Genomic DNA, 27415 nt, shown 5'->3' with positions numbered 1-27415 from the left:
CCGCAAAATTGACAAGACAGCCAATGTGAGGGACACTGTCTACACAGATGCTGTGTCACTCTAACTACACCACCATAAGCCTTACGCCTCTCGTGGAGGTGGAGTTATTATGTCGGTGTAGTAGGGCACTTACATTGGTAGGAGAAAGGCTGTAGTGTAGACACTGACATAATTAGGTCGACATAAGGCTCCCTTCTGTCGACCTAACTGTGTAGTGTAGACCAGCCCTTAGTGCTGAGAACTTCAAACTGGCAGGCTAAGTAGGACATTCAGCACATTATCTCCCAGTAGCTCACACTTCTTTTCTTCATTTCTGCAATGTCCAACTTCACTCATGTTGCTGGTTGTGAGATGCCACGCAAGTCATGGAGAGCCAGCCCCTGGAGTCTCATCCATTGGGGAATTTCCTGCCATGGCTAACTCTGGTTCAACTCCACCAATCGTCATGACTTTGGGAGCCTCTGATGGGATGCACAAACCCCACACTGGGCTCAAAGGGGGTTAAAGGACAATACTGGGCCTAGGTAGCCCCATTTCTCCAGACCAGCATGTCCTGGCTGGGGAGGAAGCTTAAAAGGGAGCAACCCAACTTAGATTGGGGAGGAAGTCAGACCTTTCCTGGGGGCTCCTGAACAAGGGTCTTGAAGAAGTCTCCCGGGGAGGAAGGGGACAGAGCCTCGTTGGGGTTGAAGGTCTTTTTTTCCCTTTTGTTATCTTATATTGTACTTGGAACGATGGGGAGAGACAGATGGTAGGAAGTGACCCAGCTGGTAACTCCGAGGGCCAGACACTGACTGAGTCAGAGCCTGGTGGAATTGAAGGACCTGGGCTCCCTTATCAAGTGCCCCTGCTGCAGGAGTGTATAAGCCTCATTCTCCACCGCCTTCACTCCCTGTAAAAAGAGGGCAAGGACACTGAAACCCTGAGGCAAAGCTAAGCCCATACACACAGGTAAGGAACTGGACTGACACCCCCAGGCTCCCTTTCTCCTCCTTCTCTCTCTCTCTTGCTCCCTCTCCCCAGTCGATTCACAGTATGAGTAGGAACAATGGAAGCAGTCATTACATGGAACAAGGGATCCTGGTCTAAGGAGTTTGGCCAGTAAGACTTTTGAGAACATGTGGTGAGAAAAACTTTGCTTTGAATTTAACGTGGCTTGCTAAGTTAGGCAATAGTTGTGTTTTATCTGTATTTTTCTTGTAACTCCATTTGAGATAACAAGATTAGTGCATATCAGTTCTATTAATAAAATGACAGACTTTATATACGAGCTTGTTTTGTCCAGGATAGAGCTGGGCAGTACAAGACCCTACCTTTCTGGGGAAAAATCTGGGAGTGGGAGAGGGTCACCCTGCAGTATAATTCAGGTTGGTAAGAACCTGAGTGTGACTGGCATGCTGCAAGTGCACACAGAGATAGCTCAGGTTTCAGAGTAGCAGTGAGCTGTAGCTCACGGAAGCTTATGCTCAAATAAATTGGTTAGTCTCTAAGGTGCCACAAGTACTCCTTTTCTTTTTTAGAGATAGCTCAGAGTAACTTACATGCTAGAGGGTGTTTGTGAGCAGTCTTGACTGGAAGCCATAGCAGCAATGCCCTGTAAAGGGCTCCCCAGGTTAGAGGGCAGGGGTGACACATCTACTCGTTCGTTTAGATTGTATCCTGGTTATCTCACACCCACTAGATCACCTGGCCCTCCGCAGACCCTATCACACTGCCCCAGAGCAGGGTTTCTCAACCCGTGGATCAGGACCTAAAATTGGGTCACCAGAATGTTGCAGAGGGTAGTGTGGCGCTTCCCGTGGCTCCTGGCCCATGCGGCTGGCTGGGCTTGTCTCTCTGCTGCAAGCACTGCAACCTCCGGGGTCCCAGTGCAACTCAGGCTTGGCTCAGCCGTCATGATGACGGGAGTCTGTGTAGGTCAAATTTGAGCGAGTGGCACTGCAAACCCATGGGCCAGTTCACAACTCACACAAATTTGGTCTAGTCAGGTGGGCGAAGCCAAACCAGAGCAGTGCTACAATCCTGGACGTTGCAATGGCCAGAGCCAAAAGCCAAGCCTAGCCAGCCCCACAGCACAGGAGCTGCAGGAGCTGCCACTGTGGGGTGAGTGCTGGCAGAACCACTCTACCCCGCCCCAAGGGGGCAGAACCCGACCAAAACTACCCCAGAGCCTCCACCCCCAGACTATTTCCTAGGTTGTGACAGGCCATAAACCAGGGGTCTCAAACATGCAGCGGCCGCAGAGTTATTTCCTGCGGCCCATCATAGGTGCGAACTCCCTGGGTGCTCCAGGGCTGGAGCACCCAGGGGGAAAAATTAGTGGATGCTCTGCACCCACCGGCAACCAAGCTCCCCTCCCCCGCCTCCTCCCTCCCCCCAGCGTGCTGCATCCCTGCTCCTCCGCCACTCCTCCCAGCACTTCCTGCTGCCAAACAACTGTTTGGCAGCACTTAGAACTTTCCAGGAGGGATGAGGGAGGAGTGGGGATGCCGCACTCAGGATAGGAGGCGGAGAAGAGGTGGGGTTGGGGCAGGCATTTGGGGAAGAGGTTGGAATAGGGGCAGGGAGGGGACGGAGTTGGGGTAGGAACTTTGGGGAAGGGGTTGGAATGGGGGTGGGGAAGGGTGGGAAGAGGTGGGGCAGGGGCGAGGCCTCATGGAAGGGGTGGAGTGAGGGCAGGGCCGGGGTAGAGGGAGCAACATTTATGCTACCATTATAACAGGAGAAGGTGCTTGTTTGACAGCAGAGTTGGGTGAACTATTCAGTCATTACAGCCTTCTTCCTCTTTGTGAATTGTCTGCAAACATACTAAGATTTTTATTAATTGAACTTAAATTTATTCATTGGCTTAACTTCAGCATGTTAAATAAGATACCTTCAAATTCAGGTACTTTATTGTACATACTTAAATAGAAATCCTATAGGCTATAAAGGTCTTCCAGTTGTTGTTTTATGATGTTTTTTTTTTAAATATTGACCATATATAAAATCCTGAGATTCAGGATTTTAAAAAAAAAGATTCAGGATTTAAAAAAAGTTAATACATTGACTTTTAATAGCATGCTATATTACTCTTCATTTTTGACTATACTTTTGTATTGTTGTATGAAAAGGTTTCAGTGATGTGGCCATCTGGCCAATGTACTAGTCCTCACATGGCCCTCATGGTGATTTGAGTTTGAGATCCCAGCCATAAACAGTTACAAACGGGTCCTGAGCCCAAAAAAGGTTGATAAGCACTGCCCTAGAGAAGACTAACCAAAGGCTGCTGGCAGCAATTAAAGCAGTTTTGGTTAGACCTCTTAAGTCATATTCGTAACACTTGGAGGCCAGAAGGGACCATTAGATCATCTAGTCTGATCTCCTGTGTATCACTGGCCATTAAATTTCACCCAGTTGTTCCTGTATTGAACCCAGTAACTTGTGTTTGACTACAGTATACCTTCCAGAAAGGCATCCAATCTTGATCTGAAGACATCAAGAAATGGAAAATCCATTATCTCCCTGTAGGTTGTTTCAGTGGTGAATCATCTTCATTGTTAAAAATGTGTGCCTAATTTTTCATTTGGGTTCAGTTTCCAGCCACTGGTTCTTGTTACGCCTGTCTCCACTAGATCAAAGAGTCCTTTAGTACCCTTCTCCCTGCGAAGGTGCTTACATACTGTAATCAAGAGACCTGAAGAAGAGCTCTGTGTAAGCTTGAAAGCTTGTCTCTCTCACCAACAGAAGATGGTCTAATAATAGATATTACTTCACCCACCTTGTTTCTCTAATACCGTCACCAAGTCACCGCTCAGGCTATGTCTACACTACAGACCTTACAGCGGTACAGCTGTACTGCTGTGGCTATGCCGCTATAAGGCCTCTCATGTAGCCCCTCTATGCTGTTCACATCAGTGCTTTTGTTGGTGAAATTTATGTCGGTCAGGGGTGTGTTTTTTTCATGAGTTGTTGGATTATAATCTAAATTTCCCTTTTAGCTAGGTAGTTGGAGACACTGTGAGAATTCCTTTTCTTTTATCTGTAATATGGGGATACAAATGATTTACCTATCTATTCTAATTACAGGAGTATTGTGAGGATTAATTTTTTAATGTAAAAAACCTCATTTTAGATTAAAACTATTGCATTATTAGATTAAAATATAAAATAATTTTATTAATATTCAATTTTCAAAAGCATGTAAAGATAATAAGATTTCAGTTTTAAAATGTAGTACACAAGATTAAATTCTGCCAGACCTGATAATGTGCTTCAGTTTTCTGCTTGATCAGGAGCTCTTCTGCTTTCAGTTTTTGTACCACTTCCAGTTCTATCAGGGCCTTTGCATGATCTTTTATCAGCTGGGCCCTCTCTACCTTCCTCTAGCGTTGCAGAAAAATTATGACATTGACCAATGACAAAATATGGAAACTAAAATCAGCCATATTGGGATTAAATGTCAAAAAAGATTTTTTTAAAATGGAAGGAAATTCACCTCTTCTTCTTTATTTAAATTTTTCTTGTATTTGTAAAGCCAGTATGCCAGATAATTAATTGGGTCTGCTGGCCGATGCTCTGCCACCTCTGCAAGTCCTTCAGTTAAGCATTTTCCTATGCATTTCTTGAGGTACTCTGTATCCATTCTTATCTTCTACCAAGCGCTGCACCAGTATATTAACTGAAATGTTTCAGACATTATTGAGTGAGAACATGTGCACTAACAAAAGGTTTCATAAAAAGAAAAGGAGGACTTGTGGCACCTTAGAGACATTGGTGGTCATGCAAATCTCTCCTTGGTGATACATCTCAACCTTGACATGGGGAACAATTTCTGGTAGTAAAGGAGTAATTCAGCCTTAATGGCCAATACATTCTTGGATGTCACAACTAAGAAAGGTGGCAACTGAGCTGTTGGTTTTGTGAGATGAACAACACTATACTGATACCAGCAACTCACTTCACATAACCTATTGAAAAGACATCTGCTGGTAAACACTTTTGGTTACTACCAGCTTGGTTCTCTAGAGGTGAAAGTCCCTGTATTGCACTTCTACAGGAGGGACTCATGTGGACTGGGAGTGCAGGAACACATTGGGACGGGGCAGAAGTGCCTGACTGAATGAGAGATGCTAGAGGTCAACCAGGGTCTAGAGGGGGGTAGCTCCCTAACAATCCTTCCCGTCCCACAAAAAACCTATTCCATACTTTTCCTACCCATACCCTCATTTCCCACCCATTCCCACAACCCTCCAAGTTCACACCCAGGCTCCTTCCCAGCAATTCACTTCCCTCTCCCTCAGCTCCTCCATTACCCCTGACTCCCCCAAGCTTTTGCTTTTGAAGGGTGCAGGAAATATTGTTCTGTATTGTAGTTTAAATGAATTATTACTCAGAGATCTGTATTAATACACGTAGTAAGGAATCTATTTGTCAAAAAACATTTCCTGAATCTTTTTTCATGTCTGTATTGTTACAGACATACCTGCTGACAGCTATTTTGAAATAAATGACCTAAACTAATTGAAACTGGTGTGATTATATGGTGTTATTTTGACAAATAAAATATGCAGAATTTTAAAACACTGTGCACAGACTTTTTAATTTTTTGTTGTAGAATTCCACCAGGAGTAAGTCTTGTACACCGGAGTCTGCTGGAGTGAGAGCCCCTCCTGTCCAGGTTACTGGGGTTATTCTGTCCTCTCCAGGAACAGACCAGGGGCTCTTTACCTTCCCCATGGGTAGCTACCGCAATGAGCAGCCAGGGAGGTGGCACGCTGCTGGTATTACACGAGTGAGAGTAGCAGAGGTTTCTCTTGTGTAAAGATCAGTCACTCACCCCCAGGTGTAGGGGACGGGACAGTCCTTTAACCGCAGGGTGACAGGCTCCCGAGCCGGGCTGCACGCTGGAGCCCCACTATCACTCCCGCCCCAGGCTGCGTGCCCGGGGCTGACCCCACCAGACGCCCGCTGCGATGCCGCCGCCGCCGCCCAGGGGTGGGCGGAGCGCGGTCGCGTCCCGCAGAGCCGGGCACTACTCCCCGCATCCCTCAGCGCGCCGGGGCCGCAGTCTTCGCCGAGAGGGGCAGGACCCTGCGCCCCCGCTCCGGCGCACACGCCGGGATCCCACCGTGTCCGGCTCTCCAAGGCGAACTGCCCCCAGGCCAAGCCGATGTTCTGCCAACGCCCAGCCCCGACGGGGTTAACCCCGCCACCGTACTCACGTGACAGCCCCCAACACCAGCCCCACCACCAATCCTACCGCCTGGGTCACCGGGCGGCTGCCTAGCGACGGGACGCTCCCGAGCCCGCCCCTCCCACTCCGCGCGCGCTGGGGGGTGCTCTCTGCGGCTGCGCGCCTCTCGAAGCGTCGGAGCAACGGCCGGCGGCCCCTTCCCACGCTGGACGCTCGTTCGCCCGCCCAGACCCGTCTACTCATCACGCGCGCCGCGGTCGTGGAGGTTCGCTGGCGCGCGCTCTATTGCCAGCTGGCGAACGCACCCGGTAGGGCTCCCAGGCCGCAGCAGGGGGTCGTGCCCCCCCACCCCCCTCCTGGGAAAGCAGGGTGGGGACATGGGCTCGGGCCTTGTCTTCCCCGGCGGGGCTCCGCTCCAGTGAATCTGGTCTGTGCGCGGCGCCGCAACGTGGGAACCTTTCCAATCGGCTTCGCCCTCGTGAAGGGGGCCCGGAGGGTCGTGTGCGCGGGGGAGCGGCCAGGGGCCCTGGGCGGGTGGCTCTGCCCTGCCGATGCGCGTCTGCGGGGCCTTCTCAGCAAACTCCTGTTCCCCAAACCGCCTCCAGTCCGTTCACAGCAACAATGCACCAGCCGCAGTCACTGGTCACCTGTCTCCCAGCAGCCGCCCCCCACCCTCCAGGGTCATCATGCTGGTTCATAACAAATCAGATCAACCAGCGGTTTCCAACCCTATGTCCTTTGTAGACCCCTAAAACATTTCAAATAGAGGAGTGGACCCCTTTGGAAATGTTAGGCATAGTCTGTGGACACCTCTTTCCTTCCCTGCCCCCCTCCCCCCCCGCGGGGTCCACAGATTGAAAACCATTGATCTAAACCCAGGGTGCCCAAGCTGGATAGTGCTACATCTGTTGAAAATCAAAACACAAATACACACAACCATAGTTTTGCTTGCATTTGCATCTTTCTGGAAAGAGTTGCTTTTTGTCTCCATTCACAAGTATTAAAAACTGACAGATGATCATTTTTACCTTCATTCTTTATTTATAGGAAGAGAACAATCCTAAATTACCTTTTAACACACCACAGATTGCACTGTGAACACTCTTGGCCTGAATAAAACGTTCACAAGGTCTTTTACATTGTTATGATGCTTAAGTATTTGGAAGGCAGCTATTATCCTTGTATCTACGTAACAAATATTCTTTACACTTGATATTTTTTTGCTTTCCAATTTGACCCTCAATTTCAACTGGATCTAAAGGGCCAGGGCTTACTAAAAGATTTAGAAAAACCTGATATTTTGCAGATGGTAGCAAAAAGCTAAATGTATTTTGAGTTCTAAAATGAAAGTGTGTTCAAACTATTATTTTTTTCTACGACCTTTTATTCCTTCCAAAGCGTTGGGAATCATATACTAAACAGACGGTGATTTCAAAACTGTACCTACAATAAGCAATATTTGGTCAATGTTCACACACAAATTCCAGAACAAGGATTATGATCGTTATAGTCATATCATTATTATATCATATAACAGTATTGTAATAGTAGTAATATATCTTATCCTGATCATACAAAACTTATATACATGCTTAAAACTTAGTTTAGTTAGTTCAAACTAGAATATTTAAATATATAAAAAAAAAAGAAAGCTGACATGAGGCTGTAGGAAAACAAAAACTGTGCATTCTGAGTCAATATATTTTTAATCTAATGAGTGGCATAGATGAGACATATGGCCATAAATGAAGCCCTTTATGCTGTACTTGTCTCATACCTAACTGTTCTTTTGTTGAAGAAATGGTTTAAACAAGAATCAAGCATCCCAAAACCAAAGTGTGCAAACCATGCCAAGAATTTAAATATATTTGAAGAGTGGGTTGCAGAATCCTTTGAGGTGAGAGGAAAGTATAGAATTTTCAGGAGGTAAGTGTGTTCAGATGTGCATTCTGTGGAGGTACATTGTGACAAAACACTGATATATGCCAGTGTGTCAGAAAGTAAGATCTGAACTTAACAGGGAGCATACCTAAGGGGCGTCTGTGCAAGAGACTAGGAGGAAGGAATAGTCTGTGATGTTTCTCATCTCCCTTGTGTCAAGAAACGAGTTTTCCTTCCTGCATTTGTGTGACTTGCCTTTAGATAAGGTCTGTTTTCTTCTTCTTAAATGGATCATACACAGAAATTATTTAAATTCTAAGTCGCTTCTAGAATCCACATTGAATTCAGTGAAGTGTGTATTTAGGACAGAAAATAGCTAATTGGGACTATTTGAGAAGAACTAATAGAATTTAGCACTATAAGGAAAACTGTAGTGATCATGTACTATTGTAACTGGAGATCAGTGAATATTTCCTACAGCTAAACCATGTTAAGCAACTGCTGCTTCATGGAAATTACATTTTGAAACAAATGGAGCAGAATTATACTCTGTGTTTTGGATACATACAGGCAGGTGTAAGAGAGGTATTTACCTAATAGGAGTGGTCCCTTGTACAGCTTCCCTGTATATATTTTAATAAATTCTCTCTGAACTGGTAAGTTATGTATATCTAATTGTGCATTCCGTCTGAAGTTCTATAAAACTAATCGACAATGAGCCATGTTTAAGAGAGTTTGTTGTTTCCTTAAATGTAATTTAGTCAGAAAGATTGTTAAAAATGTTCAAAACAAATGAAATGATAATAAAAACATAAGAATGGCCATACTGAGTCAGACCAAAGGTCCATCCAGTCCAGTATCCTGTCTGCCGACAGTGGCCAATGCCAGGTGCCCCAGAGGGAGTGAACCTAACAGGTAATGATCAAGTGATCTCTCTCCTGCCATCCATCTCCACCCTCTGACAAACAGAGGCTAGGGACACCATTCCTTACTCATTCTGGCTAATAGCCATTAATGGATTTAACCTCCATGAATTCATCTAGTTCTCTTTTAAACCCTGCTATAGTCCTAGCCTTCACAACCTCCTCAGGCAAGGAGTTCCACAGGTTGACTGTGCGCTGTGTGAAGAAGAATTTCCTTTTATTTGTTTTAAACCTGCTGCCCATTAATTTCATTTGGTGGCCCCTAGTTCTTATATTATGGGAACAAGAAAATAACTTTTCCTTATTCACTTTCTCCACACCACTCACGATTTTATATACCTCTACCATATCCTCCCTTAGTCTCCTCTTTTCCAAGCTGAAAAGTCCTAGCCTCTTTAATCTCTCCTCATATGGGACCTGTTCCAAACACCTAATCATCTTAGTTGCCCTTCTCTGAACCTTTTCTAATGCCAGTATATCGTTTTTGAGATTAAGAGACCACATCTGTACGCAGTATTCAAGATGTGGGCGTACCATAGATTTACATAAGGGCAATAAGATATTCTCCGTCTTATTCTCTATCCCGTTTTTAATGATTCTGAACATCCCGTTTGCTTTTTTGACTGCTGCTGCACACTGCGTGGAGGTGTTCAGAGAACTATCCACAATGACTCCAAGATCTCTTTCCTGATTAGCTGTAGCTAAATTAGCCCCCATCATATTGTATGTATAGTTGGGTTTATTTTTCCCAATGTGCATTACTTTATATTTATCCACATTAAATTTCATTTGCCATTTTGTCGCCCAATCACTTAGTTTTGTGAGATCTTTTTGAAATACTTCACAGTCTGCTTTGGTCTTAGCTATCTTGAGCAGTTTAGTATCATCTACAAACTTTGCCACCTCACTGTTTTCCCCTTTCTGGAGATCATTTATGGATAAGTTGAATAGGATTGGTCCTAGGACTGACCCTTGGGGAACACCACTAGTTACCCCTCTCCATTCTGAAAATTTACCATTTATTCCTACCCTTTGTTCCGTGTCTTTTAACCAGTTCTCAGTCCATGAAAGGATCTTCCCTCTTATCCAATGACAACTTAATTTACATAAGAGCCTTTTGTGAGGGACCTTGTCAAAGGCTTTCTGGAAATCTAAGTACATTATGTCCACTGAATCCCCCTTGTCCACATGTTTGTTGACCCCTTCAAAGAACTCTAATAGATTAGTAAGACATGATTTCCCTTTACAGAAACCATGTTGACTTTTGCCCAACAATTTATGTTTTTCTATGTGTCTGACAATTTTATTCTTTACTATTGTTTCAACTTTAATTTGCCCGGTACTGATGTTAGACTTACTGATCCGTAATTGATGGGATCACCTCTAGAGCCCTTTTTAAATATTGGCATTACATTAGCTATCTTCCAGTCATTGGGTATAGAAGCTGATTTAAAGGACAGGTTACAAATCATAGCTAATAGTTCTGCAATTTCATATTTGAGTTCTTTCAGAACTCTTAGGTGAATGCCATCAGGTCCAGGTGACTTGTTACTGTTAAGTTTATCAGTTCATTCCAAAACCTCATCTAATGACACTTCAATCTGTGACAATTCCTCCAATTTCTCTTGCTTTATTCAAATCATACTATACTGGCATATAATATTGATGATTTAGTGCATGAAAGTGCATGCCCACTTCGTTTTCTGATTAAAATACATCAGACGTGTGCATGCTCTTTGTCAGTCAGGCAGCATTAACGAAGATTTTTATGGATATAACCTACCAATTTGTTTTGATTGTGTTCATGACTTCTATTCACCTAGCCACAGAAGAACAAGCTTTTATTCACAAGAATTCTTGCTGGAAGCAAAATCTTTCAAATCCTAGTGTGAATAAAAATCTGTTTATGAGAGCATTTCTATTGGGACTACTCTTGTGGCCATTTTGCAAAGCTGTTTTAATTACTCCCACATTAGTCTGATACTTACAAATATTCACAGATAATTTGTGAACGGAAAAAGGAATTCCAGTTGATAAAGCTTAGGCCATCTGATCAAGGAGCAGACACAACAGCATGTGACTTACGTGACTAGCTCATAAAGTATGAATAGTAAATATTCATTGAAACCAGCTCAAAAACTCTATGATCAATGTTCATGCACAAAGTATTCAACACTTGTAAAAAATGAGCAAATTAGTATTTATTATTAGTAATACTGCAGTGCCTATAGGCCCCAACTCAGATTAGGACCCCTGGTTCTAGGCATTGTTCACACAGTGAGAGAAAGTTTGTGCCTTGAAGAGCTTGCAGTCTAAATAGGCAAGGTGGACAAAGGGGTGAGAAGGGAATGGACACAAATGACCTTTTCCAAAGTTATCTAGCAGGTTGTGGCAGAACTGTGAATCCTGACTCCTAGCCTAGTGCCTTGTCAACTAGATAACACTGTCTTTAATACAATGCACAACCTCTTCACAGAGCAGTCACAAAAAAAAAAAAAAAAAGGCTGAATTTCTTGGCTAAACTATTTGCAACAAACTATTTGATATGGTCTAGTTAGTAATTCTTAAAATATTTTTTAGTTTAAATCAGGAATCACTGTTTAGTGTCTGTTTTCCTTTACATTTTTCAGGAGCTGTGAATGGACTCTGAATATCTCAAGAGATGCCTAGGAATATGCTTGGCAAAGGGACTTGCAGAAGTGGTAGAGCATCGGCCCATAGACCCAATAGAGTACCTGGCATACTGGATTTACAAATACAGGAGAAATTTAGATGAAGAACAAGAGGTGGATCTCTCTGCATTTAAAATGATTACTGTTACTCTTTCACAAACTTTAATGACAATATAGCCAATATTAGTTAATCTTTTTTCTGATTTGTCAATATCATGCAATGACAGAGGAAGCAGGAGAGGGCTGAACTGGAGCAAGAACGTGAGGAGGCCCTGAAAGAACTGGAAATGTTAGAAAAAATGAAGGAGGAAGAACTCACGATCCAGCAGAAACTTGCAGAGGAGCAGCAGGTATGGCATAATATAGTCAATAATAAAAGTAATTAAAATTTCTAGCAGATAATACTGTGGCATTGACACCTCATAACTAAGGCTACGTTTTAATCACTGGTATTTTTAGTAAAAGTCATGGACAGTAAACAAAAATTCATGTCCCGTGACCTGACCATGACTTGTACTATATACCCCTGACTAAATATTGGGTGCTCGGTGGGTGGGGGGGGCAGGGGGGGAAGAGGGTAGCCCAGTAGTTCCATGGGGCTCTGGGGTGGGGGGTGGCCCAAGGGGCAGCGCAGGTGCTCTGGGATGGGGTGCAGTCCGGGACCCTCGCTAGTGCTGGATGGGGGAGGAGGTTTGGTGGGGCTGGTAGGCTCCCTACCTGGTTCTGCGTGGCTCCCTGAAAGCGGCGACATGTCCCTTGGCTCCTAGGCAGAAGCGTGGCTAGGGGGCTCTGCACACTGTCTGCATCCTGAGTGCTGGCTCTGCAGCGCCCATTGGCTGTGAACTGCAGCCTGTGGGAGCTGCGGGGGTGGTGTCTGCAGGCAGAGGCAGTGCGTAGACCTGCCTGGCCGCGCCTCCGCCAAGGAGCCGAGGGAGGGACATGTTGCTGCTTCCAGGGAGTCCCCCGAGGTAAGAGCTGCCCAGAGCCCTCACCCCTTCCTGCACGCCAGCCCTGGAGCCCCGCCCACACCCAAACTCCTGCTGTTTCGGGGGTGGGGGAGTGTAGTGACCTGAGACTGCTCCAGCAGCAGCCGGTGTGGCTGACCCCCAGGCCAGTCGCTCCAGCCTCTGCAGAATTCACAGAGGTCTCTGAAAGTCACACAGTCCGTGACTTCCGTGACCTCCACGACAGACTCGCAGCCTTATTCATAACACTGGAACCAACCTAGGTATGTATTTTATGGTGACGTACTGCATATGTCCATATAATGGTGTTACAATAATGCAGTATAAAAGCACTATAATGTGATTTGCATAGTGTCTATGTGTCAAATAATAAGTGACATGACCATCCAGAACATGGAAGTGGTTAAGTAGGGAAACTGACTTTGCAGTATGATATCCTTAAATAATGCAGAACCGAGAGGCAAAGAATACCCAATTTAAGGCTTCTCTGAGCATCAGTAACTTACAAGTAGTCTGTCGGGTGCTGGAGTTCATTATGTATAGTTGCCTGTCAGTTAAGGCTGTCAATTAATCGCAGTTAACTCACACAACTAACTAAAAATATTAATTGTGATTAAAAAAATTAAACATGATTAATCGCAATTTTAATTGCACTGTTAATAATAGAATACCAATTGAAATTTATTAAATATTTTGGGTGTTTTTCTACATTTTCAAATATATTGATTTCAATTACAACAAAGAATACAAAGTGTACAGTGCTCATTTTATATTATTTTTTATTACAAATATTTGCACTGTAAAAATGATAAAATAAATAGTATTTTTCAGTTCACCTCATACAAGTACTGTAGTGCAATCTCTTTATCATGAACATGCAACTTACAAATGTAGATTTTTTTTTCTTACATAACTGCACTCAAAAACAAAGCTATGTGAAACTTTAGAGCCTACAAGTCCTCTCAGTCCTACTTCTTCTTCAGCCAACCACTAGGACAAACAAGTTTGTTTACATTTACAGGAGATGCTGCTGCCTGCTTCTTATTTACAGTGTCACCTGAAAGTGAGAACTAGCGTTTGCCTGGCACTTTTGTAGCCAGATTTGCAAGGTATTTACGTGCCAGATATGCTAAACATTCGTATGCCCCTTCTTGCTTTGGCCACCATTCTAGAGGACATACTTCCATGCTGATGATTCTTGTTAAAAAAAATAGTGAGTTAATTAAATTTGTGACTGAATTCTTTGGGGGAGAATTGTATGTCTCCTGCTCTGTGTTTTACCCACAATCTGCCATATATTTCATGTTATAGCAGTCTCAGATGATGACTCAGCACATGTTCGTTTTAGGAGCACTTTCACTGTAGATCTGACAAAGTGCAAAGAAGGTACCAATGTGAGATATCTAAAGATAGCTACAGCACTTGACCCAAGGTTTAAGAATCTGAAGTGCCTTCCCAGATCTGACAGGGACCAGGTGTGGAAGACACTTTCAGAAGTCTTAAAAGAGCAGCACTCCGATGCGGAAACTACAGAACCCAAACCACCAAAAAAGAAAATTAACCTTCTGCTGGTGGCATCTGACTCAGACAATGAAAATGAACATGCGTCAGTCCGCATTGCTTTGGATCATTAGTGAGCAGAAGCCGACATCAACATGGATGCATGTCCTTTGGAATGGTGGTCGAAGCATGAAGAGACATATGACTCTTTCCCACATCTGGAATGTAAATATCTTGCGACGCCGGGTACAACAGTGCCATGTGAATGCCTGTTCTCACTTCAGGTGACAGTGTAAATAAGAAGCGGGTGGAATTATCTCCTGCAAATGTAATCAAACTTGTTTGTCTGAGCGATTGGCTGAACAAGAAGTAGGACTGAGTGGACTTTCTAGGCTCTGAAGTTTTACATTGTCTTATTTTTGAGTGCAGTTATTTTTTGTATGTAATTCTACATTGGTAAGTTCAACTTTCGTGATAAAGAGATTGCAGTACAGTACTTGTATGAGGTGAATTGAAAAATAAAATGTTTTTGTTTTTTACAGAGCAAATATTTATAATAAAAAATAAATATAAAATGAGCACTGTACACATTGTATTCTGTGTTGTAATTAAAATCAATATATTTGAAAATGTGGGAAACATCCAAAAATATTTAAATAAATGGTATTTTATTACTAACACCGCGATTAATCACAATTAATTGTTTTAATCACTTGACAGCCCTACTGTCCATGCACATGCTAGGTGTACTCAGTAGATCTGGACTACTCCCTGTGTAGTGGCAGACAATCAACAGATCTGTAATTTATACACACATACAACTTTATAAGTGGTTGCCATTATATGGTTATGGAACACATCCACTGTGGTTCCCTGATCCGTGACTAAGCCTCGTATCCTATGTGGAGTTTAGAGCTGAGAAATTTTTTTTTTTTTTTTTTGCAAATATTTGTTTGAATTGGACGTTGAATTTTGATTTGATCATGTATGCATTTTTGTCATGTTTGCTTTCAACAAAAATTATGTGAGCATTTGAGCCTTACTGTTACGAGTGTTCATCATGCAAAGTGAATGTTTCAATATTTGTAAAATGCATGTTTCGGATGTATATTTGAATATAAATTTCATAATTTATACTGTGTTGGTTAGTTACATATAAAGGCAGCTTCAAGCAAATCTAGGGAACCACTGCACAATTATTTGACTGGGCTCCACTTGCATGTCTGCAATTTAATGTGTAACCTTCTCCATGTTATTTGGCCCAACTGCTCTGCTCTAACACTGCATATGGGAAGGGGAGGTAATAGGGAATGTATCCAGAAATTGTGTGTTTGTGGAAAAAGTCGGGATTAGCGGATGGAGGTTTCCTGTTAAATAAAAGGAGGGAAAATCTGTGGTCTGGGATAGCATGGGCTATGGATATGTCCTGATTCTTCTTGAGGCTCAATTTATCATCACAGTAGAGTTATTTCAGCATAAAACCATTTGTATGTGACATTATATAGAACTGAAACATGAGAAGTAAAGACTACACCCACATTGCTAGCTGGCCTTGGTAGAGCAGACCCCTGCCCCCCATGACCCAAAGCCACCTGTGTGAACAAGCAGTGTCTGAAATGGCCCTGTTTGTATATCACATGGTACTGTTGCCATTCCCAGATTGGGATTTCTTACATAATTAACCATAAAAGTGTAATCTAAGCATATGACAATCAAATACACAATTTTAAACTCATGCTGCTCTCATTAGTTTAGCTGTATAAGTTATAGCATGAGTTGCATATTGTATATTCTTTTATACTTTTAAATTCTCAATTTAACAGTTTGAAAACCGAATTATTTGCTGAAGAATTTCATGAAGCATTTCAAATAATTAATACATATGAGAATATGATGTTATACCTGCAGGTGGCTCACAAAGAAAGAAAAGGCTAAATTAATTAAATAAGTTATTTGTTGAAGAATTTTCCCCTCAGCTCTGCCACAGTAAATTCACATTTTTCAAGGGACTGGTTGTGAGTGGGTCACTGTTTTGAACGACTAGCTCTGGGCACATACATGTGCTCTGTATGAATGCATATGGCCAAAAGGCATTTGAATGCTACTTTTGGACTTAGTGGTCATGTTTGTTAATATATTTTCACAAAATATTACAGCAAATAAAACAAGGTTTTTGCTGTACTATTTGATTCTCCATAAGTGTTAATGAATAAAACATTACATATACTTAAATTATGCAATTTCTGATATATGATGGCAGCAAAGACCTTAGGCCCAGATTTTTAAAGGTATGTAGACGTTCATGTGTTCAGCATTGCAACAGCAAACTGATTTAGGAGCCTAAATCTCATTTTCAAGACAGATTAGGCATTTAGGAACCTAAACCCTACAGACTGTCCATGAGATTTTGGCTCCTATGTGCTTAAATCCCTTTTGAAATGAGATTTAGCCACCTAAATCAGTTAGACATTGCAACGCTGAATGCAGTAGCACCTAAAACACCTTTAAAATCTGGGTCTTAAATTCTTATGAGTTCTAGTTGTCTTCAAATGAACATTAGATTTGACCTTTAATGAGAGTGTGTGAGGGATGTATGGAAGGTTAAGGTCTTCAATTGTCTATTCCGTTTTCCCTTTGACAATCAAAAGACCTTGCTCTCCATTCTGGTCCACAACTGATAAGATTGTTGAGTCACCTGATATTTCAGCAAATCTAAACTTATTATTATTTCAGTTATTGTAGGTTTATGTTTTCAAGCATAAAATACATTGTAAATGATGAAGAAAAAGTATGCAGTGTTGTTGTAGCCGTGTCAGTTGCACACGAGGATGGGTGAGGTAATATGTTTCACTGAACTGACTTATGGTGGTGAGAGAGACACGGTTTTGGCTTACATAGAGCTCCTCTTCAGGTCTGGGAAACTTACCCAGAATGTCACAGCTAAATACTGTGACAAGATGGATAAGTCCCTTCATTTTCAATTTAAACCGATTTTTACTTAAAAAATCTCGGGTTTTACAAAAAGTAGTATTCTTTTTTTCTGTATCATTCAAACATACAAAAAAACCTGTGTTTTATTAGGAAAATACAGTACATTGCATGAGATATATGTATTATGATAATACATTAGTTTGTGTGTATACGGAAAGCTGCCTGTTGAACTAAGGCTATATATTAGTCTAGAAAATACACACAATAAACAAACAGGCACGCACGCAAGCTCTGAAGTGCATGCACATCTGAATGTCCTGATGAATCTCACATCCACCGTGTACACATTTCAAGCTGTTAGCAGATAACGGTTTAAAGATGGGAAAAAAATGAAAATGAGAATATGTTTCATAATGTAAGGAAGTATTCAAAAGTTTAAAAAAAAACAAAAACGTGAGAAAAGGATGAAGTTGAGTGTATGTGCTGCAAATGGTGTGGCATCATAGCCGACACTCAGGCCAACCGGACTAAAGAACATTTGGAGAGCAAATGACACTTAAGACTAAAACGAGAAGGTGAAAACAGAAACAAGCAAACATTGGAATCAGCATTCATCTGGGCATGGCAAGAGTGAGATCAAAATGATCTAATAAGTAATTTATACATGCCATCTGCTTTACAGTGCAGCCGCTAAGCCTTGCTGATGGTCCTTTGGAGGATTTTATATGAAATTTCTGTCCAACAGCAAAATCTTTGCCAAATTCAATCAATATGACGAAGAAATATTTGGAGGAGAATGATGTTGCTCTGACCACCAAAATTAAAGAGAGGTTGATTGGAAATACAGTTAGTTCTTTGATTTTTGATGACTCGTCAGATGTTCTCGACCGCCCAATCCTGGTGATTTTGTTTTCATTTTTCATTTTGTTTTGGAGAAGCCTACACTCATTTTGGCAGATATGGAGTTTGTAAAGTCAGCAGTCAAACAGTCGCAGCTTGTGTCAGTAAAACTTTAAATGAATATGCACTTTTATGGAAGGATTTGAGCTACAGTGAATTCTGACTCGGCTTCTTACTGTGCGAAGTTCACATAAGATGTAAAGCTGAATGAAAAACCTAAATTGCTTTGTCTTACCCAGCTCACCTGCTGCATGTTACTATCTCTCTTGCAACAGAGGTTCCCAGAATGGCCGATTTAAAAAATTTCATAATAGATGCTGGTGCAGTTTTCAAGCATTCAAATAAAAATCTTCTATGATGTTTGCAAAGAGATCGCACTTGAATGCAGCATTTCAGTTCAAGTTGTACCAACAAGATGGTTTAGTCTGTATTTGGCTGCACTGAGTGTTCAGAATGCAATAGGTGTATTAATGCAACTTTTACATCACAAAGAGTTCAACAGTGGAAAAGCCATAAAGCTGAAATCTCAAGCAACTATGTAAGAAATTAGGCAAAGCCTTTTGTCATAAATATAAAGGGAAGGGTAAACCCCTTTGAAATCCCTCCTGGCCAGGGGAAAGCTCCTCTCACCTGTAAAGGGTTAAGAAGCTAAAGGTAACCTTGCTGGCACCTGACCAAAATGGCCAATGAGGAGACAAGATACTTTCAAAAGCTGGGAGGAGGGAGAGAAACAAAGGGTCTGTGTGTCTGTCTATAGTCTGTCTTTGTCGGGGATAGACCAGGAATGGAGTCTTAGAACTTTTAGTAAGTAATCTAGCTAGGTATGTGTTAGATTATGATTTTTTTAAATGGCTGAGAAAAGAATTGTGCTGAATAGAATAACTATTTCTGTCTGTGTATCTTTTTGGTAACTTAAGGTTTTGCCTAGAGGGGTGCTCTATGTTTTTGAATCTAATTACCCTGCAAGATATCTACCATCCTGATTTTACAGGGGGGATTTCTTCATTTCTATTTACTTCTATTTTTATTAAAAGTCTTCTTGTAAGAAACTGAATGCTTTTTCATTGTTCTCAGATCCAAGGGTTTGGGTCTGTGGTCACCTATGCAAATTGGTGAGGCTTTTTATCCAACATTTCCCAGGAAAGTGGGGGGTGCAAGTGTTGGGAGGATTGTTCATTGTTCTTAAGATCCAAGGGTCTGGGTCTGTAGTCACCTAGGCAAATTGGTGAGGCTTTTTGCCAAACCTTGTCCAGGAAGTGGGGTGCAAGGTTTTGGGAAGTATTTTGGGGGGAAGGACGTGTCCAAACAGCTCTTCCCCAGTAACCAGTATTAGTTTGGTGGTGGTAGCGGCCAGTCCAAGGACAACGGGTGGAATATTTTGTACCTTGGGGAAGTTTTGACCTAAGCTGGTAAAGATAAGCTTAGGAGGTTTTTCATGCAGGTCCCCACATCTGTACCCTAGAGTTCAGAGTGGGGGAGGAACCTTGACACTTTTGTACAAAACTCAAATTCCTGATTGAAACACTTCAGCCACTACATGAAGCACAGAAGAAATTGAAATCGAGTTCTTTAACAGATGTTGCATTTTCTAATACAGAGGTGTCTGGCATTCTGGTTAACAATCTCTCAGCAGAACTTTCTCACAAAAGCACATCTGGGGAGATTCCAGAAATTTTTTTTTCATATCTGTGTTGCCAGTCACTGAGAAGGACCAGCTTGCAAAAGCCTTCAAAAGTTTTTATGAAGAGCTGTCAAAGAAGTGGGAAGCTACTGATGCTCGCAATATGTCCCCTACAGCTTTTCAGAGAGACTCATCATTCTGGAAAGTCATTGTGCTGTTTGACCCTCATCGTAAAGGGTGGCCTCAGCTGATAAATTTAAAGAGTATGCTTGTATAATCTCCCCTTTTGTGGCTTCTAAAGAAGAAAGTACAAAACTAGAAAGTGAATTCTGTGCCTATATGGCAATGCCTTCCCCAGACAACCATGCCATCATGGTTGAATTCCTCTTGAATACTGGGAAATCCACCACACTGACTGTCCAACTTTGAGCCGTGCTCTCTCTCGCATCCTCAGTGTCCCACCTGTCTCGGTTGATATAGAGAGAGTATTTTTGAAATTCAGCTACATCCAAGACTGTAGGAAAATGGGCCTGGGCAAAGACTGCTTAAAAATAATATTGCTGTAAGCCTATGCTACGCAGGACTTTTGGAAATTACACTGAAGGACCTCACAATGAGTGTTTATAAATATTTTAAAATATTGGGCCCAATTACTAAATGTAAATATTTATAGACTAATTGTTCTAAGTCTACAACAGTAAGCTGCTTATTCCTATGAAAAGCTTTATTTGGGGATTAGCGATATATTGTTTTCTTGAACTCAGAGGTGGCATTGTGTTTTGAGTTCTGTTTTAGTTCTGCAGTAAACCACATTGAATTCCATTCATGAACGCATTAATCTATTGAATGCTTTTCCTCCCTATCCTTCTGTCCACTAAAATAAATCCCACTATTTACCCAGAAAAATTAGTAAAAGTTTTTGCACTGATTTTCAGCTGTTTTTGTTGTTACAGTAATAAACACCGATAAATGCCCGGGAAAAAATAAATAAAATAAAAACTGAAAACGAAGGACTGTAAGGATGGGACAGATTGTTTAGCATAAGTAGTTAACACATACTTCAAGGGACCATTCAAGGTAAAGTGGTCCGTTAACATCCCTCCAACAATGGGGAGAAAATGAACATGGGGGGTTGCTAGTGGGTGATTGTTGCAATAAGCCATAAATCTAGTGTCTCTATTCAGTCCATGATTTTTAGTGTCTAGTAAAGTTATGAATTTAAGCTTCCTTGAAATATGTTAACTACTTATGCTAAACAATCTGTTCCATCTTGTATTTTGTTGTAACACTATGAGTAATTCCCAGACCTGAAGAAGAGCTGTGTAAGCTCGAAAGCTTGTCTCTTTCACCAACAAAAGTTGGTCCAATAAAATATATTACCTCATCCATCTTGTCCCTCGGAAAAAAAGTACATACAAACTCCTCACTTAAAGTCATCCTGGTTAAAGTTGTTTCATTGTGTTGCTGATCAATTACGCAGTGCTCCCTTATAGAGTTGTTTCGCAGCCGCCTGCTTTGTCCACTGCTTGCAGGAAGAGCAGCTCGTTGCAGCTAGCTGGTGGGGGCTTGGAACTAAGGTTGACCAGCAACCCCCCATCAGCTCCCCGCTCCCCTAAGTTCCCTGTGCCGCAGCCACCCAGCAGGCTATCAACTGCCAGCAGTTCAGCTGTCCCTCCCCCCACTGCCACATGCTGCTCCTGCCCTCTGCCTTGGAGCTGCTCCCGGGAGCCTCCTGCTTGCTGTGCAGGGAGGGAGGAAGAGGGGGGCTAATGTCAGGGTGTCCTCCTGCTCCTGCCCCTCCTGCTTACCCCTTCTCCATATAGAGCAGGGTGGGGACAGGACAGGGCTCAGGAGGGAGAGAGCTTGAGGCCGCAGCTGCTGTCTCAACTTCCTGATATACTTAAATAGGCAGTGTACTTAGAGTGGCATCAGCATACTTAAAGGGGCAATGTGCATCTCTCTCTCTCTCCCACACACAGGGTGTGTGTCTCTATCTCCCATGCTGTCTTCCCTCCCTCCATTCGTGCTGCCTTGTTGAGTGTGAGGCTACATTAACAACAATGTGTTAACCTTTGAGGGCTCAGCCAAGTGCTAGTTCATCATTTAGCAGTAAGGGATTCCCTGGGAAATATCACACCCTCTTCCACCTTCTGACTCCACCACCTCAATCAAGCTTCACAATCATCATTGCTGTGTACAGTATTAAATTGTTTGTTTAAAACTGATACTCTGTGTGTGTGTGTGTGTGTGTGTGTATATATATATACACACACATAATATAGTTTTTTGTCTGGTGAAAAAAATTTCCCTGGAACCTAACCCCCCCATTTACATTTATTCGTATGGAGAAATTGGATTAATTTAACATCGTTTTGCTTAAAGTCTCATTTTTCAGGAACATAACTATAACGTTAAGCGAGGAGTTACTGTATATAAAACCTCTGCTTTGTAAACTTTAACACCAACATAGGTCATCCTACTGTAGTTTGACTTTTTTTCTCAATTTGTCCATGTTATATTGCTTCCATAAAATGACTGCAGGCTCAGCTGGAACAAGAACGTGAGGAGGCTCAGCTGGAAGTAGAAAGGGTAGAGAAAAAGAAAGCAGAAGAGCTGTCCTTGCAGCAAAAAGCTGAAGAGGTCTGACAAACTTCCGTTAATAATAATAGTAATAATAATAATAATTAGATAATGTCACAGATCACCAACTAGCTTTTCCAAGATCTATGCTTAGATGTCAAACATCCTCCCTGATCAGTGCAGGAATTGTGTATGTTTACTTTTAGCCTATGGACATTTGACCAAACTGTCCAAGTCTGTGAAAGAACATTTCTGGGATGCATGTCTAGCCCTCCAGCTTCATTTCAAACTTCCCGAGTTAGACACTGGGCTGGACTATCAGTCTCTTCGGTATATTTTTCGTAACCAAGTATAAATGGTTTCAGAGTGCAGCTTATTATACATTTGTTTGCTTAGTGGTGCTGCAGTCTTCCTTAGTTATGGTTATGAGAGTGTTTTTGTTTAAATGGGAACACAAGTGAATGTTATTTGTAAATGCAAACACACCTAAGATTTGTCTACACTAACAGTTTTGTTGCTTTAGCTTTGTGTACCTAACACAGTAAACCTTCCTACTCTGAATACACTTATGCTAGTATAAAAGTGTTTATACCAATATAGCTTATTCTGGTTTGTGAAGCAAAATAAGTTATACCGTCATAAGGGATCTTTCTGTTGGTATACCTTTGTCTACATACGGCTTTTACAGGTATGTCATAAAAAAAATCACACCCCAACTGGCATGACTATACTGATAAAACTTTTAAGTATAGACCAGCCTCTAGTATATGGGGTTCATCACAATCTAAAGGAGAACACTTTTTTCAGATCATTTTGTCAAAATATTGACAATGTATCACTATCTAAATATCAAACTTTATACTACATGAAAACCTAAAATTGTTTAAACTCCTCTAATAATAATTAATATTAGCCCTAACAGTAATACATAGACCTTTTTCACACTTAATTTATTTATGCCAGGGCTTTGTTTCCATAAATCTCTACTCTATGGCATCTGTTTATTTTCATTAGTTTAATGCATACTAAGGTTCTTTGACATATATTCAGAGTTCTTAAATACATTTGTGACAAAATTAACAGAATTACTAATGACTCACAGGAAGCTTTGTAATTCAATTGTAGGAACTGGAGGATAAATCAAGGACATTAGCTGAGCTTACAGATAAATATGGAGCCCCTAATTTGACCCGAGTTGAGGAGATAGATGAGAGCGGGCAATCTGATGTAAGTACCAGGGGAAAAAAAAGTCTAAGTAATCCCTGCATAGAGATTTTTCTGTCCCCACTGATGCCTATACAGTTAAGGCTGTGTCAGCACTTCCATTATGGCCTAAAAGAGAGTATTTGGGCCGTATTTTCCAGACCTCCTGAAGAGAGCTTGATCCCCAGTGCATGTTAGAGCAGCCTTTGGAATACGCTCTCTGGTTGTTGGCTGCCACTGGCCCCCACAGGCCATTCCCACAGCCAAGGATGAGTTGATTATAGGAACTCTCTGGCCCTGCTTCATTTTCCCCCAGCTGTGCCCCTGTTTCAGCAGTTGAGGAAATGGTGATGGAGCCAATGTGGTAAAGGAAATCCTTAAATTTCAAACTTTGTACATTCAACATTTTTTTCCAAATGAAAGTTTCAATATTCCCAGGGGAGCAGCTGCCTCCCCTTGCCTCTCTGATCATATGGCTATGATAAGTGCTAATTTAATCAGCTGGAGGTGAATCTTGAGAGTAATTAGAGGCTCTTTCTTTTCCTGGTGTGCTAAAGCACACGGTTCTCACAATACTCCTTGCATCTGTCACTACAGGGAAGTGAGAGAACATGAATCAAATTTTGACTTGTGCAAGTCATCGCAGCGTGAATAACAATATCTCTTGGGCCAGCCACTAGTAGTCAAATGTATCCAGTTACATATGTCTTTTGATGGTCAAAAGAATGTGTTAGATCCCACTTTTCAATTCAACATTTTTGAAATAAGAAGTCTTTAAGTAACCGAATATATTTTGTTTTAATTGATTGTTTAAGTCAAGATACTGGTAAAGACTGTTTGTAGTTCCAGTATGCTGTTGCCAGATTTTTTTTTCTTTGAATTACATTAAGTTGTCTTGCCCATCTTATTTTATTGTCAGTAATGTAATTTCAGCTTTGACTTTACATTGTATGAGGAATTTTTGTTAACATGTTTTTCATGTAATAACAGCCTGTTATTTTACAAATGTTTTACAGGTGGCTCTTATTTTTAATGTAGCTAAGAATACATTTGAAGTCAGGTTTTCACAGTTAAGCTCATGTAATCGTATGCATGCAACTGCAGGCATATTTGGTGTGTAGTTATTACTGCATTTGCACATGCACACTGGGTAATCAGATATACAAATGAGTAATAATTATATGTGTAGCCATATACCTATGTCATTACCCAGTGTTAGGCATATAAATTAGGTTCACAGTTGTGTAAGCATTAGTCTGGTGATGACACATTCTTTTTGCATTCTGGAAAGATATTGTCAGTGAGTTTACTTAAAAATTGTGGGACCAGATCAATATTCTTACAGTATTGTACACACTTGCACCCTTCAGTGCCCTTTGTTAGCTTGGGATAATTGTCTCTATACAGTCTGTCTTGTTGATGGTAGAGGTGAATAAAAACTAAAGTGTTATTTCACTGAATAGGAGAATGCATAGTCTTGCTGAAGGTTGTCTAAACACTGTTTCTGTTTGCTTTGGTTTGTAGCACTTTTTATCAATTTCTGTTAATATTGGTGAGTAATTCTTTTTTCTTTCTTTCTTTCTTTTGCTATTAGGCTGCAATGAATATCACGGCTGAATCAGAGGAAGAAAACCCAACTGATACAAAAGTCGATTCCTGAAGTTTAGTGACTTACTGTAATTGTGTATTTAATATATGGAATGAATTTATCAATGATACCTGGGGGTTTGAGAGTTAGATAAAATGTTTTAAGGCAGCTAATTTAAGGCAAATATCATAAAAATAAATATCATTCAAATTCTGGGAAAAACTGATTTGACTTGCTACTGATTACTAATTCATTAGTGTTCTGTGCATCAGGTTGTAAATACTGTACCTGGATTCAGTGGAACCAGGAGAGACAATTAATCTCTTCTAAAGATGATACACTGAATTCCATGTAGTTCACTAGATAAGGTACTTTCAGAGAAGTATCCCAAATCCTAATATCCTGACTGGCCTTCATGAATATTAAATATTAAAGCTCTAGAAGTAACCTTAGGGATTCATCCTGATGTCATTGTCCAAAAATTCTCCTCTTCTCATTTATTAGATCGGTTACCGCTTCCATCCAGAACTAGTTGCATTTCATTAGTGGAAGAAGTGATTCCTGTACGTACACTGTTTATAATAAAGGTCTTGATCTGAGTTCTCTAGGATCAATAGGATTACTCATGTATTGAAAATTTTACACATGCTTAAGTGCTTTGCTGTATGTGGGCTACAATGCTCAGTACCTTGCAGGATAGAGTCCAAAATGCTTTCAAATGAAAGGTGTTATCTGATGAATTCTTGTTAGTAATGGGCAAACCTCAAAAGGTTTTGAAGTTCACTTCAAATAGGCATCAGATAATCATCATATCTGAATTTAGCCTGATTTCCTGACCAAAGAGATTTCCTTTTTCTTGTGAGATTTCCAAAATTCTCTGGTTTTCTCCTGGGCAAAAATTCCACAATTACGGTATTTTTTTCTTTATTTCATTACGTATGTTCCAAATTGAACCCAGGAAGAGCAGATATGTCTATTTATAAAAAACACAAACTATAAAACCTTTAAAAAATCCAAATTTGTTTTGAGTTTGAGCTGGATATTGATTGTTCAAGTTTTATTCAAATGGCTTCTTCTGTTCTTAATCAGATTACTTTTAACAAGGAAATGATGGTGCTTTGTTGCTGATTGTCAAGAGTGTTAACTTGCCTGCTCTAAATAGACACTTGTCTGGAAAAGACATCAGAATTCAGAAACTGGATGACTCTTGGTTATAAAATAAAAAGGTTTCTTTCCACCTCAGTGTCTTGTAGCAGTACATATTAGTTGAGCAGTCAACATTCAGTTAAGATCAATAATATATAATAAAATATTACTCCATTACAAATTCAGTATATGTTTTTTTTAATTGATATTTTTGTGTTTTGGGATGAAAGAGAGATTTTGGGATATCTTAGCAGTTTGATAATTAATCTATGCTAAAGCTAGTTCTAGGATTTCTTCTACCCTTTATAAGTTAGAAAATATGTAGACTCTACAGGCAAAGGTCAGTCATGCAATAAATACTTTCCTGTCCTAGTTTAACTTGCTCTGTTCATGTGGCAAAGCTGCCACTGAGCAGAAATGTGTCAAAATGTTGTGCTTTTAACACCATCGATTCATAATGAAATTCTCCAAGAAAATCTTTGCTCTTTCTGCACTCTCTACTATTGATTCCTCACTTCAGTGCATTAGTGTCTTTGGGTCAATCCCTTAAAGTCAACAGAAAGATTCTCAGTGACTTTGAATCATGCTTTAATTTCATGCTGGAAAGTGGCATAGGGCTGATAGGTTAAATGCATCTTTGCAAAGTGCTAAAAATGCTGCATTGTAGCAACAAGTAAAAAATATGTAAAATAGCCTTGGATTTCTGTTGGCAAATAAATATTGAAAACCCAAAACTATACTATTGCCCATGCATGTTGATAGTTTTATGCTGTTTATTGGCATCTGCCTGTTTTAGAAAGAACTTTTCTATAAAAACACAACAGTAGAGCATCAATAGTCTGGGACGCATTCCTACAAACTTTGATTCATGCAGCTATCCTTAATTATGTAAATAGTCGCATAAAAGTAAATGGAACTATTTGTGTGAATAAGTATTTAGAGGTTTGGATTCCCGTGTTGCAGTGTATAAATTTATTCTGAATTGATGCATATTTGTGTAATTTTAATGGCAGCTGTGTCTCCATGTCCTATCCCTTATTCAGCTTTGAAAATCTCAGCCTTGATATGTAATTGGGAAATACAGCTAAAACACGAGACTGTGGCCCTTAACATGCTGGTTAATAATTTGAGCCATTAATTCCCTATCACACCAATAGAAACACAGTACCTACTTGCTATTTCATTCACTCCCATTCTGATCACTTGGTTTGAAATGAACTGTTGATCTTGTTATACATATGTCCACCAGGGTGCATATTATATCTTGGCATCACATGGCAGTATTTGTAATGTCCGTAACAATCCGTGAATACAACTTTTTTTCACAGTT

At 41.0% G+C, this 27415-nt stretch overlaps 2 protein-coding genes across 6 annotated transcripts in view; one reads left to right on the top strand and one right to left on the bottom strand.

Annotated features, from left to right (window-relative positions):
- LOC140914730 (DPY30 domain-containing protein 1-like) overlaps positions 1–6806 on the bottom strand; it is a 12468-nt gene extending 5662 nt beyond the window's left edge. For 2 of the 3 annotated variants that reach the window (XM_073353273.1, XM_073353275.1), the window contains exons 1-3: positions 5819–6806; positions 4478–4660; positions 4242–4364 (exon numbers count right to left, since the gene is read on the bottom strand). In XM_073353273.1, the coding sequence (XP_073209374.1) occupies positions 4242–4364; positions 4478–4624 (270 nt within the window). In that variant the 5' untranslated portion in view covers positions 4625–4660; positions 5819–6806. The remainder of the gene's footprint in view (positions 1–4241; positions 4365–4477; positions 4661–5818) is intronic. The other variant, XM_073353274.1, reaches the window with a different exon arrangement.
- On the top strand, positions 6319–27415 carry LOC140914728 (DPY30 domain-containing protein 1-like). 3 transcript variants are annotated; one of them, XM_073353271.1, is made up of 7 exons: positions 6319–6483; positions 7974–8101; positions 11610–11765; positions 11879–12001; positions 22110–22208; positions 23274–23375; positions 24946–27415. In XM_073353271.1, the coding sequence occupies exons 3-7, from the start codon at positions 11619–11621 to the stop codon at positions 25009–25011; spliced, it is 537 nt and encodes a 178-aa protein (XP_073209372.1). In that variant the 5' UTR covers positions 6319–6483; positions 7974–8101; positions 11610–11618; the 3' UTR covers positions 25012–27415. The 3 variants fall into 3 exon arrangements, with proteins under 3 accessions (XP_073209372.1, XP_073209371.1, XP_073209373.1); XM_073353270.1 differs by lacking the exon at positions 7974–8101; XM_073353272.1 differs by lacking the exons at positions 7974–8101; positions 23274–23375.

Source organism: Lepidochelys kempii, chromosome 7 (genome assembly GCF_965140265.1).
Source record: "Lepidochelys kempii isolate rLepKem1 chromosome 7, rLepKem1.hap2, whole genome shotgun sequence".
Classification (NCBI taxonomy): Eukaryota; Metazoa; Chordata; order Testudines; family Cheloniidae; genus Lepidochelys; species Lepidochelys kempii.
Note: the sequence above shows the minus strand (reverse complement) of the source record. Positions and strands in the feature narration are given on the sequence as shown.